The sequence below is a fragment of the Hypanus sabinus genome, chromosome 25, assembly GCF_030144855.1.
Source record: "Hypanus sabinus isolate sHypSab1 chromosome 25, sHypSab1.hap1, whole genome shotgun sequence".
Taxonomy (NCBI): domain Eukaryota; kingdom Metazoa; phylum Chordata; class Chondrichthyes; order Myliobatiformes; family Dasyatidae; genus Hypanus; species Hypanus sabinus.
This window is the reverse complement of record NC_082730.1, coordinates 12,038,612-12,052,952: the sequence shown is the minus strand read 5'-3', so window position 1 is coordinate 12,052,952 and position 14,341 is coordinate 12,038,612. Positions and strand designations below refer to the sequence as shown.

Here is a 14,341-nt window from a genome sequence, read left to right as displayed (position 1 = left end):
CGCATGTAGTTTATTTCAGAAGGCCAAACAAGGGCGACAGACTTGCAAATATTCACTTGGTGGCCACGTTATTAGGTGCAAGAGTGGAAGCTGTTGTGGTTTGCTGCTGCTCGAAGCCGTTTGCTTCAGACAGGCTCTTCTGCACACTACTGTTGTAACGTGTGGGTTACTCCAATTACACTCAGCTTGAACCAGTCTGGCCATTCTCCTCTGACCTCTCTCATTTCACCACAGAACTGCTGCTCACTGGAGAACTTTTGTATTTTTACACCATTCTCTGTAAACTCTGGATACTATTGTCTGTGAAAATCCCGGGAAACCAACAGTATCCGAGATACTCAAACACCAGTGATCATTCCAGTCGAAGTTGCTTGGATCACATTTCTTCCCCATTCTGATGTTTGGTCTGAACAGTAACCGAACCTCTTCCACCACGTCTGCATGTTTTCCTGCACTGAGTGGCTGCCACGTGACTGGCTGATTAGATATTTGCATGAACGAGCGGGTGTACCTGATAAAGTGGTCACTGAGTGTACAGTCAGCATAGTTAATACCTTAAGGTGCTTCATGATACAAAAGACAAATGAAGAAATATTCGAAGAGATGATGAAAAACATGTACAAAGAAACTACAAACGTAGCTTCAAGGAGACAAAGGAGACGGCAGATGGAGGAATATAAATCAAACTGCTGGAGGAAGTCGGTAGATTGGGCAGTGTCTGTGGAGACAGAGAGATGGTCCATGCTTCAGGCCGAGACCCTGCCTCAGAACTGTTTTAGGTTTAAGGACAGGCTGGGAAAAGGAGTGCTGAGAATGCCAAGGGAGATGTGAGAATAGGGGGTTCAGTCGCAGAAGTCACAGGCCACAACAGTGAGGTGAATGTGTAAGAAACTGGTGTTAGATGGGAAAGCAGAGATCATCAGACCAAGCAGCAAAATTAAGGTTTTCGGCCTTTCGAGTCTCATCATGGTTAATTTATTATCTCTCTCAACCTCATTCTTGTGCCTTCTTCCCATAACCTTTGACACCTTGACTAATCAAGAACCTACCAACTTTTGCTTTTAATATGCCCAATGACTTGGTGTCCGTAGCTGTCCTTGGCAATGACTTCGTCCGGTTCACCAGATTCTGGCTGAAGAAATTCCTTCTCATATCTGTTTCAAAAGGATATCCTTCTATTCTGAGGCCTGCCCTCTGGTCTCAAACTCCCCATTATAGGAAAGATCTTCTCCACATCCCCTCTATCCAGGACTTTCAATATTCGGTACGTTTCAATGAAATTCCTCCTCATTCTTCTGAATTGCTGCAAGTACAGGCTCAGAGCCATCAAATGCTCCTCACACATTATCCTCTTCATTCCTGGGATCATACTCTTAAACCTCCTCTGGACCCTCTCTGCTGCCAGCACATCCTTTCTTAGATGAGGGGCCCAAAACTTCTCACAATACTCCAAATGTGGTCTGACCAATGCCTTGTAAAGCCTAGAGGACGGAGTGTCCCGGTGTTACAGGTCTGCAAAATCACAAGGTGTGGATACAGAGAGACCTGCGCAGATTTTCTGCAAGTCCCTCTTGAATTTTGTGAAGAAATATTCAAAAGCACCTTACTCTATGTAATCCACAGTCTCTGATAACTTCAAGTTTCATGATTGATTACTGCCATTGTTCAGAGCACGAGTGTTACGAGGAACAAAATACTTGTTACTCTGGATCCAGTACTGACCAAACTATACTAATATGCAAAGTTAACTTTCAAAAACACATTATTCATGAATGCATTATTCATAAGCACATCTACATGTGGGATTGGCTGAAGTTCCCTCCATCGCAGGGAATCCAATGAGTCACAAGCGGACACAGCCCAGTGACTTCAGTTACTGCAACATCTGAAACAAAATGGGATGGAAACTTTTTGGTTTGGGCTTGTCCCTCTTACCTGGAGTGACGGTCACATCAGGGAAAATATTGCCAATTGTTGCTTTGATAACTTGGTACCCAAAGGCGTCGTCATCATAGGAACTCATTGGAATCGGAGGACTCGATTCTAGAACTTCAATCTTAACTCGCTCGTCTGAAATAATATGCTGGATCTGCTGAAGCAGCTGAAAGAAGAGTTAAATAGGACACAGTTCAGAGAGATGGACAACTGACAGGCAGAGATCTGATAGAAAATACTTGAGGTGACCACTTTATTAGGTATACCTGTACACTTGTAAATACACCTGTAAATACCTAATCAGCCAGTCCTGTGGCAGCAACTCAGTGCATAAGAGCACGCAGATGTGGTCAAGAGGTTCAGATGTTCCGATCAAACATCAGAATGGGGAAGAAATGTGATTTAAGTGACCTTGGTGGAATGATTTTTGGTGCCAGATGGGGTGGATTGAGTATCTCAGAAACTGCTGATGTCCTGGGATTTTCACAAACAACAGTCTCTAGAGTTTACAGAGAATAGTGCAGAAAACAAAAAGAAACATGCAGTGAGCAGCAGTCCTGTGGCTAAAAATGTGTTAATAAGAGAGGTAGAGGAGAATGGCCAGGCTGGTTTGAGCTGACGGAAAGGTGACAGTAATTCAAATAACCATGTGTTGCAACAGTGGTGTGCGGAAGAACATCTGAGTGCACAACACTTCAAACCTTGAATTGGATGGGCTACAACAGCAAAGACCAGACTGGGTTTCAGGGTAGTCCTTTATCATTAACGTGCTTTCGCCCACAGAACTGCCACTCACTGGATGTTTTTTTTTTAATCTTTGCACCATTCTCTGTAAACACCAGAGACTTGTGTGTGAAAACCCCATCAGTTTCTGAGCTACTCAAATCTCCCCATCTGGCACCTGCAATCATTCCACAGTCAAAGTCACTTGGATTGCATTTTCCCCCATCCTGATGTTTGATCTGAACAACTGAACCCCTTGACAATGTCTGTATACTTTTATTTATTGAATTGCTGCCACATGATTGGCTGATTAGACGTCTGCATTAACAAGCAGATATACAGGTGCAGGTCATAAACTGGCCACTAAGTGTACAAGCAATAAATTGAAAAGTGTTTTTACCACACAGATGAGTAGATAAAACAAAGTGTAGGCTGGCCTACTGGAGGCAAATGAGGTTAGGCAAAATAGTTGTCATGAAGATGATGGGCCAAGTGTTCTGTTTCTGTGCCTCAAGCCAATGTTAGTCTAATCTGAAAATAGCCATTCCAAACTAGACCCAACCCAGCCATGCCCTACTTAAATGCAGAGAATCTGTTTCAGTTGTGTTTGACACACGTAAACTGGCTGGTTAACTTTTGAAATAACAGCTATGAGGATCTCTTTTGTCTGGACATTGGAATGACGGAACCTCAGACAGTGCCACACCCTCTGATAGACATCCAAATCCTTGCACTCCAGTTGAGAGATGGGACTTAGAACATAAGACCATAAGACATGGGAGATGAACAGGACATTCAGCCCATCGAGTACTCTCTGGCTGATTTATTATCCCTCTCAACCCCATTCGCTTGCTTTCTCCCTGTAATTCTCGACACCCTTACTAACCAAGAACCTATCAACCTCTAATTTGAATATATATATACTTGGCCTCCACTGCTGTCTGTGGCAATGAATTCCAGTTTCACCATCCTCTGGCTTGAGAGATTCTTCCTCACTTCTGTTCTAAAGGGACGTCCCTCTATTCTCAGGCTGTGCCCTCTGGTCTTAGACACCCCCAAGATTGGAAGCATCCTCTGCACATGCATTGTATCTAGGCTTTCAATATTCAACAGGTTTCAATGAGGTACCCCCTCATTCTTCTGAACTCCAATGAGCAAAGGTCCAGATCCATCATACGTTAACCCTTTCATTCCTGGGATTATTCTCACGACCCTCCTCTGGACATGGTGCACAGAGATCAGAGTGTCAGCTACCAAGCCTCATCCAACAGTATTTTCATCTGCTCTGTAATTGATATGTAGAATACCTCTTCTAGCCTGTGAGCTGGGTGAAGGCGGAAATTCACTATTGCTCTTGCAGAAGAAGCAATCACGTTTGCCTGAATAGGAAGAAAAAGAGAATTAATGAAGTCAACTAAACAAATTCCCTCATCAGCTCTGCGCTAAGCATTCACTCAGGACAATGTAGAGACATGCAAGAAAGGATGTTCCACATTAATGAATCTAGAACATCCTAGGTAATAGTAAAAACCAACGTCCTGTACCAGCTTGATGCTGTCTTATTCATATCTGTTAGCATTACCTGATCTGAGCTCAACCTGATCATGGCCAATCCAAGCCAAAACTGATCATGGCTGCTCTGAACCCAATTTGACCACAGCCAATCCCAGCCCAACATAACTAAGGCCACTATGCATTGTGGGTGTACCGGGGTCTGGCGGAACATTGTTTCGTTTGGTTGTATATATGCAGTCAGATGACAATAAACTTGATCTTGAACTTGGGTAAGTAAATGGATTGGAAGAGTATGGGGGATGTGAGTCAGATCTGATCAAATGGAAATAGATAAAGTGGGCATTGAGTTGGACTGAAGGGCTTGTTTCCTGCTGTTTTATCATGAAATATTGCCAATTCCTTATCAACTTTGAATTGAGTGGCTTTGTGGGCTATTTCAGAGTCAACTGCATTGTTGCTTCTGGGGTCAAACTAGGTGTGGAGAACCAGTTCCCTCCCTCGTAATACCCTAATTGTTCCTGCACAACATTGTTACATGGCCTTTCCTGCTCTCCTTGATCTGTTGATAATTATTGGGTCTGTTCTTATGTTCACAGTTTAAGTCTGATTATTGACGTTTGCGCATGTGACCATTCTGGTAATTGTTGATGGTTCATGGCTGTTTGTGCTACTGTCTCATAAATAGTTGGTTGCTGTTGTGTTGTCTGTTATGGTGTTGTCCTGTGTATTATGATTAGCATTGAATCACAATCAATTCTGATATGTTCCACATATTGGCAATAAAGTCATTCTGATTCATTTGACATCAGTGACCCACAGGAATCTGCTGCTGTTTCACGGGTAAGCTGCAGAAACGGGCAAAATTCAGCCATTTCCAGCATCAAGGACATCTTCAAAAGGTGGTGCCTCAAGAAAGCAGCGTCTATCATGAAGGACTCCCATCACCATGGACATGCCCTCTTCTCATTGCTACCATCAGAGAGGAGGTACAGGAGCCTGAAGACACACACTAATAGTTTGCGTTCTCTCCGTCAGATTGGTTTGGGTGGAGAAGGCACTGCGGTAGCGCGGTGACGCAATTTCAGCTCAGGGCGTCGGAGTCTGTAGTTCAGTTCTGATGCCATCTGTGAGGAGTCTCTGTATGTCCTCGTGGAGCATGTGGTGTAACGTTCTCCTTCGCGTGTAAGTGATAACGTCGAATTTAACGTCGAGATAAACCACAGTCAATGAAACCAGATCGCAGTAAGATTAACCATTTACTGTTCACTCTTCACATTAACATATGGTGAAAACTGTTGATAAAACAATACAAGACTGATACAGTATTTGTTCCTTCCTTAATATCACATTTCAAGTGTAAATACTTGCAAAGGTGACTATAACTACATTACACTAAGGTGCAGTATACAGGGAGAGTTTACCTGCTCCATTGACTACTTTAAATACACTTCCATGCAAACTATCCGCGACTCTTTAACTAACGAAAGCATAAACATTATCTACCGTCGTTACTTCTAACAGGATCAGCATTAACATCTTAGTTCAATATATCGATTATCTATTAACTTACAGCGTTGCTCTCACTGTGATTTCTCATGCCTGCAAACAACTTCTGCTCAGGTGAGCCTCGTGGAAAGCCCCCACCCTCGCGCTAATTTCAAACCGGTGTTTTCCCATAAGACGCGGCGAAACCGGATGTTACGTCATCGCATGCCGATATATTTTACATGCAATGAATACACTTTAAACACTTCTAATTCTAACTAGAAAATACTATTGAATGAATTACTAAGCGAAAATATTATAAACTAAATAACTGTCGTAAAGACAGCACACTCCCCGCTTGACCTTCGTAAGGTCACAATGAGCAGAGTACAAAACTTAGTCTCTTAATCAGTCATTGGGTAGAAGTAGAATAACTTCTGTAACTGGCCCTTGGTAAACTTTCATATCGCCTTGGTCGGTAGTCTTCAATTCGATCTTCCTGACATGTCCACCCTCGCTAGGGAATGTAGCAGTGATTCTGGCCGTTGGCCAGCTGTTGCGGGTGGCTTGCTTGTCCCTGAGCAGGACTAAGTCTTCAACTTGAAGATTCCTTCGGGGTTCTGTCCACTTTTGTCTCTGTTGCAACAAAGGTAGATATTTTTGTCTCCAGCGAGGCCAGAACTGATTTGCCAGAGCCTGGACTTGTCTCCATTGCTTTGTGTACAAATCCTTGTCTGAGAAGTCTCCTGGTGGAGGAGGTGCTCCTGCCTTCTGCGTAAGGAGCGTTGATGGCGAAAGTATAAAGGGGTTTTCTGGGTCAGAAGACACAGGTAGGAGTGGTCGTGCGTTTATAATGGCTGTGACCTGTGCCATTAGGGTGCACAGTACCTCGTGGGCCAATCGGGTGCGTTGCTGCATCTCAGGTTTCCTTTTCTGGGTTTTCCGTAAGGACGTGAACCGTTTGACTGCCTGCTTTTTGTTATCTGGTGAGCGCTGGCATGGTTCTCTGATAGGCAATGGGGCAACCCCATTATTTGCTTCATCTCTGAAGACCTTGGTGTCTTTGGGTTTTAAAGAAATGGTATCTTGAGCTGATTGTGCAAGTTTGTTTCTGTGCTCGGTTTGAATGAAAACTGACTGACCTAGCGTCTCGTCGGTTACTTTACGCTTGGTAATGTCTTGTTGTGCTTCTTTAGGGTACACCTCAGTGAGGCAGATCTCGGAACAAGAACAGCTTGACTGAGTTTGACCGCAAACTTCTGTACAGTTCGAGCTGACAATTGTTGTCCTGGAGTGAACCTCTCCCTCCCCGCCGTCCCGTTGTGGGGGTGAAGGAGCGTTGTCGGTTCTTTCATTCTTGACTTCATCACGGAGCCGTGAGGGTAAATTTCCTTCCTTGTATGGATGTGATGCAATTGTGACTCTCTGAGGTTCCTCGTAGCTGGGGAAGTTATCGAATACGTATGGAGAGGGGAGACGAGCCTGCCTGTCTATTTGATATTGTACATAGTCGCTTGTGCGTTCCAGTCTGGTCCTTTCTAAAGTAGATCTTACTGCGGTCGGATCACGCGACCCTTCAACTTCTTTTATGTACTTTGCTTCCGCCATGGCAGCTTCTTCTTCTCTTTCTAGCTGCAGCACTTGCAACTCTGTCGATATTTTTGCCATTTCCAACTGGATTTCGGCTTCTCTGGCGGCCTCTTCTCTTTGTCTGGCAGCCTCTTCGGCTTCTCTGGCGGCCCTTTCTTTCTGGATTTCGACTTCTCTGGTGGCCTGTTCTCTTTGTCTGGCGGCCCTTTCGGCTTCTCTGGCGGCCTTTTCTTTCTGGATTTCGGCTTCTCTGGTGGCCTGTTTCATTTTCAAAACTGCTTCTTGTCTGGCGTAATGCAGTCGCACCTTGGCGGCTTCTGCCTTGGCTCTTGCCTGGGTGGACTTACTTGATGTCGGTTTACCGCCCTTGTCGCTGGGCGGCGTCGACTTGATGCTGGATTGAGCTGACATTGCAGCACTTGAAACACCTGATAATGCCGCTTTTTCACTGTAACGTTCTCCTTCGCGTGTAAGTGATAACGTCGAATTTAACGTCGAGATAAACCACAGTCAATGAAACCAGATCGCAGTAAGATTAACCATTTACTGTTCACTCTTCACATTAACATATGGTGAAAACTGTTGATAAAACAATACAAGACTGATACAGTATTTGTTCCTTCCTTAATATCACATTTCAAGTGTAAATACTTGCAAAGGTGACTATAACTACATTACACTAAGGTGCAGTATACAGGGAGAGTTTACCTGCTCCATTGACTACTTTAAATACACCTCCATGCAAACTATCCGCGACTCTTTAACTAACGAAAGCATAAACATTATCTACCGTCGTTACTTCTAACAGGATCGGCATTAACATCTTAGTTCAATATATCGATTATCTATTAACTTACAGCGTTGCTCTCACTGTGATTTCTCATGCCTGCAAACAACTTCTGCTCAGGTGAGCCTCGTGGAAAGCCCCCACCCTCGCGCTAATTTCAAACCGGTGTTTTCCCATAAGACGCGGCGAAACCGGATGTTACGTCATCGCATGCCGATATATTTTACATGCAATGAATACACTTTAAACACTTCTAATTCTAACTAGAAAATACTATTGAATGAATTACTAAGCGAAAATATTATAAACTAAATAACTGTCGTAAAGACAGCACATGTGGACTTCCTCCAAGTGCCCTGTTTCCCTCCCACAGCCCAAAGACACACTGGCTGGTAGGTTAATTGGTCATTGTAAAGTCCAAAGACGTACGGGTTGGTGGGTTAATTGGTCATTGTAAATTGTCTCGTGATTAAACTGGGATGAGATGCTGGGTGGCGTGGCTTGGAAGGACAGAACTCCTATTCTGCGTAGTACCTCAACAACAAACAAGTAAATAAATAAGCATATCAGCAAGGACTGTGCTGGAGGGCAGCCTGCTAGTGTTGCTGTGCTTCAGGTACCAACATAGCAGCCCCACAACTTATCAGCCATAACTCTATATTTTTGGAATGCAGGCGGAAACCGGAGCACCTGCAAGAAACTCACGATGTCACAGGGAGAATGTACAAACTCCTTTACAGCCCGATCATACAACTGGCGCTGTAATAGCATTACGCTAGAGAGTTGAATTCCTGTCTCTAGTCTAATAGGTGAAGTGCCATCATCACTTCTAGAGACAAGATGAGGACATAGCTTCTCACTCAGGGATCTTGATACTCTCCTTGAAAAGCTGGTTGGAGTTGATTTATGTGTGCTTGACATCTGAGAATAGAGGTAATCATAGGGATGCAGCATGTGACAAATTTACAACAAGGTGAATGGTTCTCTGCTCAAAGTTTTTCCAATTCCATTCTGTCCTGGAAAAAGTTTAGAAGCTGAGTGAAGCCAGCTGCAGTACCACTACCCCCCAGTGGGTGGAGTGATGGGCCCAGGAGGGTCTTTGTTCACCTGAACTACCAGGCGTTACAATTAAAAATTAGCTTTATTTGTCACATGGACATTGAAACATACAGTGGAATGTATCGCTTCCACAAAGACCACGCGGTCTGAGGACGTGCTGGGAGCAGCCCGCAAGTACAGCTGTGTCTGTGGTGCCAGCGTAGCCCTAACCTGTGCATTTGGAATGTAGGAGATATTGGGGCATCTGAAAGTAACCAGCAAAGGAGAACGTACAAACTTCTTACAGACAGTGGCAGGAACTGAACCCTGGCCGCTGGCACAATAAAATGTTTACTCTAACCACCATGCTGCCATACAGTGCATCCGATTCATTCGTTTTCTTCTCCCACTCTATCAGGCCTACACAACACTGACCTAACATCCTCTAAGCTTAGCTGTTCCAGATTCTAATTGAGTGAACTTGGAGATGGAGGGGTTTGGTCTGGTCTGGGGATGTCATTAGTAAAGTGTTGAGGGAGCACTGGTTGGGAAACTGATTGCAAAGGTCATGGAAGTCCTCCTGACCATCGCAGACAGGCCTGGAGATGTTAGTTCTTTTTTTAACAGCCTGCTTAAGTGCTTTCCACAGTCTGTGCAAGCCTGTGGTAATGCAAATTGATCCACTCCCAGCCAACAGCACAGAGTGACTTGGAATTCAGCGCAGGAGCTACCAGCTTAACATTGCAATGACGTCAGCTCCATTGTAGGTTTCAGCCAAGACACTCAGAAGAGAGGTTGCTCGTTCCCTGCCCCCTCTCATATTGAGTTTTCATCTTCTCTCTCTCTCTCTCTCTCTCTAGATCTCTCTTACCCACATCCACCTCAACTCCTCCTCTGGTTTTCTGACTAACTGTTCCTCTTTTTGTCTCTCCCTCACTTCCCCAACTCTCTCACTCTATTTCTTTCTCCCTTCTTTCCCATTTCTCTCTCTGATTTTCCATCTATTGCACTCTCTTTTGTCTCTTCTACTCATTCCCTCTTCCTGTTCTCGCCCCTCCCTCTCAGCATTGTCTGGCTGTGATTTCCTTCCTCAATGTGGATACTCACAATTCACCTCTCAACATCTTGTGCATATCTGTAATTTAATTCCTGGCTGTATATCTCTGGATTTCCTGTTATATCTGCATTGGAATCTACTTTACTGTCTGCTTGGTTCAGAAGAATAAGCTAGACCCCTCTCCCCCCTGCCAACCTGCTCTCAATGGGTCCAGTAGGTGACTGAAATAACTGCCTGTTGAGACTATAGACCCCTTTAACATACAAAACTGGGCTCTTACATCAAGATACCATACCAACCCCCTTACATGTTTCGATACATGAAATTCCAGATGCCAGTGAAGCCCAAGGACTAGACTTTTGTTTTTTTTATCTTGGCCCAATTTACAGAATGAATGAAATTGCATCATTATGTTCTTATGTCATGATGGAGGGGAAAAGCCAGAAATATGAAGGATCCCACCCCCCCTGCTCTTGGATTGCCCCACTCCCATCAGGGAGGAGGCTACACAACATCTGTACTGGGACTACCAGACTCAAAAAGTTGATAGTTTGATCAACGCCTCCACCCATTAACCCACTCCACCACAATATACACATCACCAAGTTTCACTTTACGTACAATCACTTGATGAATACAAGTTATTTGTACATTGTGTTTTATAGGATTGCTTTAAACTTGTATTTATTTTTTATTGTTCTTTATGCTTATTCTTACCTGCCTATAAACTTCTCCCTGGACCCTCCCCTCCTTCCCTTTCTCCTACTGTCCACTCTCCTCTCCTGTCAGATTCCACCTTCTCTAGTCCTTGATCTTCACCGCCTACCTGGCTTCACCTATCACCTTGCATCTAGCCTCCTACTCCTCCCACTCCCCACCATTTTATTCTGGCATCTTACCCCTTCCTTCTAAGTCCTGAAGAACAGGCTCGGCCTGAAATATCAACAGTTTACACTTTTCCATAGATGCTGCCTGACCCACTGACCTCCTCCAGCAATTTGTGCTTTGAATTTCCAGCATTTCAGAATCTCCAATGTTTGTTTATTTTATGCTGTATTGGATCCAGAGTACCATCATTTTGTTCTCCTTTACGCTAGTGTACTGAAGAATGACAGGAAACAATGCTTAATCTTGAAAGCAGATTGGTTAAAATGTACCAAAATATTTCTGAATATTCTTTGGAAAAAAATCTGCAAAAAATTGTTATGTTTACCCGTGAAGAGTCTCATGAAGGGCTGCTTTAGCAGCTCTTTGCGATTTATGAGCTTAATGTTCTTTCAATGTGCCCCTGTTCTGTGGCTACATTCCAAGAAACCACCAGCCTCTAACAGCACACTTAAGAGAAAACAGAACTCCAGTGAACAGCAATAAGAAAAGTTGACAATTTATTCTTTGTTTCCTATTCTTGGACTTTGAGAATAAATTGAGTCTGAAAAGGGAAGGAAGTTACCAAACAGCAGCATTTCCTTACTTATTACAAGAAAAGAGGCTATTCAAGCAAGTGAGGTTTCCTACCCTCATTTTCTTATAGCCCTCCAAATTACTCCTTCTCTCACCTGCTCCTCAGCTCCCCTTTCATAATTTTTCCACTCAGTTCTTTACAGCAGTTTATCCAGTATCCTGGACATCTTCAAGAAGCAATTTCTTAAAAAGGCAGCATCTGTCATTAAGGATCCCAATCGCCCAGGATATGACCTCTTCTTAATGCTACCATCTTTGTGGAAGTATGGGAGCCTGAAGGCACACACTCAATGATTCAGGAACAGCTTCTTCCCTTCTGGCCATCTAATTCCTGAATGGATGTTGAACCTTGTTGAACCTATGAACACTTCCTCACTACTTTTGTTTTCTCTTTTGCACTAATTTAATGTAACTTTTATTTAGTTTGTGTGTGAGTGTGTGTGTGTCTGTGTGTGTGTATGTATATACTGCTTAGACATCATTGTACTGCATGCTCTTACTGTAATTGACATTAATAATGCTTTATTATTGTGTATTGCAATGCACTGCTGGGGCATAACAGCAGATTTCACAACATATGCTAGTGATATTAAATGTGATTCCAATTAACACGTCAGCATATTATCGTGAATTGGGAGGAAACTGGAGAAGCCAGGAAATTCCACACAATTCCTTGGAGAATGGGATGGGACAGGGGGGCAGCAGCACTAACAGTCAGTTACTTGTACTCAACTTTCCAGTCAGTCTTCAGCACATCTCATTCCCACTGTTTTTCTTCCTGATGCTGACTGAAAAATCACAGAATAGTTCCATACGTGGCCCAGCAAGTAAATAGTTTTCTGAAAGGGTCATTGCCTGTAGACAGGTTAGACCATAAGATATAGGAGAAGAAGACTCCCATTGTGTCCCATTGTGTCTGCTCCACCATTCCATCACAGCTGATTTACTATCACTTTCAACCTCATTCTCCTGCCTGCTCACTGTAATCTCAGACATCCTTTGTCATCAAGAACTTATCAACCTCCACTTTAGAGATACCCTATGACTTGGTCTCCACAACTGTTCGTAGAAATTAATTCCACTATCATCTGGCTAAAGAAATTTCTCCATATCTCTGTTCTAAAGGGATGTTCTTCTCTTCTGAGACTGTGTCATCTAGTCTTAGAATTCCCACTATAGGAAATATCCACTCCATCAAGTCCTTTCAATATTCAATAGGTTACTGCAGAAGATCATCTTTATCAGTCAGGACACTAAGTTCAGGAGTTGCGACATTATATTACAGATGCACAAGACATTGGTAAGGCTACACTAGGAGTGATGAGAAAATTTACAAGGATGTTGCCAGGACTTGAGGACATGAGTTATAGGGAAGGGTTGAATAGATTATCACTTCAATCCCCAGAGTGTTGGAGATTGAGGGAAGATTTGACAGAGGTACACAAAATTATGAGGGGTATAGGAAAGCAGGCTTTTCCCACTGAGGTTGAACTAAAGGTTATTAAAGGTTAGAGACTAGAACTAAAGGTTATAGGTTAAGAGTGAAAGGTGAAATATTTAAGGGGTGAACTTCTTCAGAGGGTGGTGTGAGTGTGCAACAAGCTACGAGTGGAAGTGCTGGATGTCGATTCAGTTTCAACAATTAAGAGGAACATGGATAAGTACGTGGATGGGAGGGATATGATCCATCTGTGGGTTGATAGGACTAGGCAGAATAAGAGTTCAGCATAAATTGGATGGGCTGAAGGACCTGTTTCTGTGCCCTGACTCTACGACTCAACAGTCCACAGTTTTAACTGCCCTATTAAAGGAAAGATGTCTTTAAACTAGAAAGAATGCAAAGAAAATATACAAGAATGCCGCTAAGATTCATACGTGATGTTATAGGGAACGGTTGATCAGTCAAGGATACTTCATTCCTTGGAATGTAGCAGATGAAAGTGTTTTCTTACAGTGTTTTATCAAATCATTGGGGATGTGGACACGTAGTCTTCTTTCCGGTATGTGATGGATTTTCATTGTCCAGAGCTGGGAGCCCTTACTTATTTTTTGCCAAGCTCAGCTTTCTAAACACTAGCAACTGACACTAGAGATCAAAGTGATGTATTTGAGCAAGTTAAACTTCCAACTAATACTCTTTGTTTAGCTTCTTGTCATAAATAGGAGCCGGTCTTTGGTTCTTAATGTAAATGACAAGCAGTAATCACTTTGAAGTTAAAGGGACAGCTTTGAAAACAAGCACTTTCTATAGCACAGACTTGCAGGCCCACAGCAAGTGCGCTTAATGCTTGAGGTGCAGTCCAAGACAGTGTATGTTAATTTGGCTTGTTTCAGGGTAGATAACTCTGGCTAAGTTATTTAGTTCAAGAAAGCTTGTAGATCAGATTGATATTATCACTTAGCACATCACAAGCTGATCTGTTAATAGTTAGAAGATTTGTCTACTCAGAGTCAGCTCCTTGTGGGGACCAAGGCTCTCTGTCTCCAGAAGCTTTTAGACCGTTTGTGTTAAAAGATATCTTAAAAAAAAGATGGCGGAGTTTGTCATTGAAACGTTGGTTATAATCGACACCTGTACCTGGCTGGAACCCCGAGAAGAGCTTATTCACGAGAAGTGAAAGTTTAAATAGGAACCTAAGGGGCAACTTCTTTACATCGAGCAGAGAGAGCATACATGGAATGAGCTGACAGAGTAAGTGGTTAAGGCAGGTACAATAACAACACTACAAGGACACTTGGATAAGTGCATG

The 14,341-nt window shown here is 43.2% G+C and overlaps 2 protein-coding genes across 4 annotated transcripts in view; one reads left to right on the top strand and one right to left on the bottom strand.

The window, feature by feature from the left end:
- The window catches only part of LOC132381015 (N-fatty-acyl-amino acid synthase/hydrolase PM20D1-like), a 109,411-nt gene that overhangs the window by 18,347 nt on the left and 76,723 nt on the right, over positions 1-14,341 (bottom strand). For both annotated transcript variants that reach the window (XM_059950099.1, XM_059950098.1), the window contains exons 9-10: positions 3,966-4,037; positions 1,936-2,101 (exon numbers count right to left, since the gene is read on the bottom strand). In XM_059950099.1, coding sequence (XP_059806082.1) covers positions 1,936-2,101; positions 3,966-4,037 — 238 coding nt within the window. The remainder of the gene's footprint in view (positions 1-1,935; positions 2,102-3,965; positions 4,038-14,341) is intronic.
- Positions 1-14,341, top strand: part of LOC132381014 (general transcription factor II-I repeat domain-containing protein 2-like) — a 112,895-nt gene that overhangs the window by 70,491 nt on the left and 28,063 nt on the right. The gene's annotated exons all lie outside the window — the stretch shown is intronic.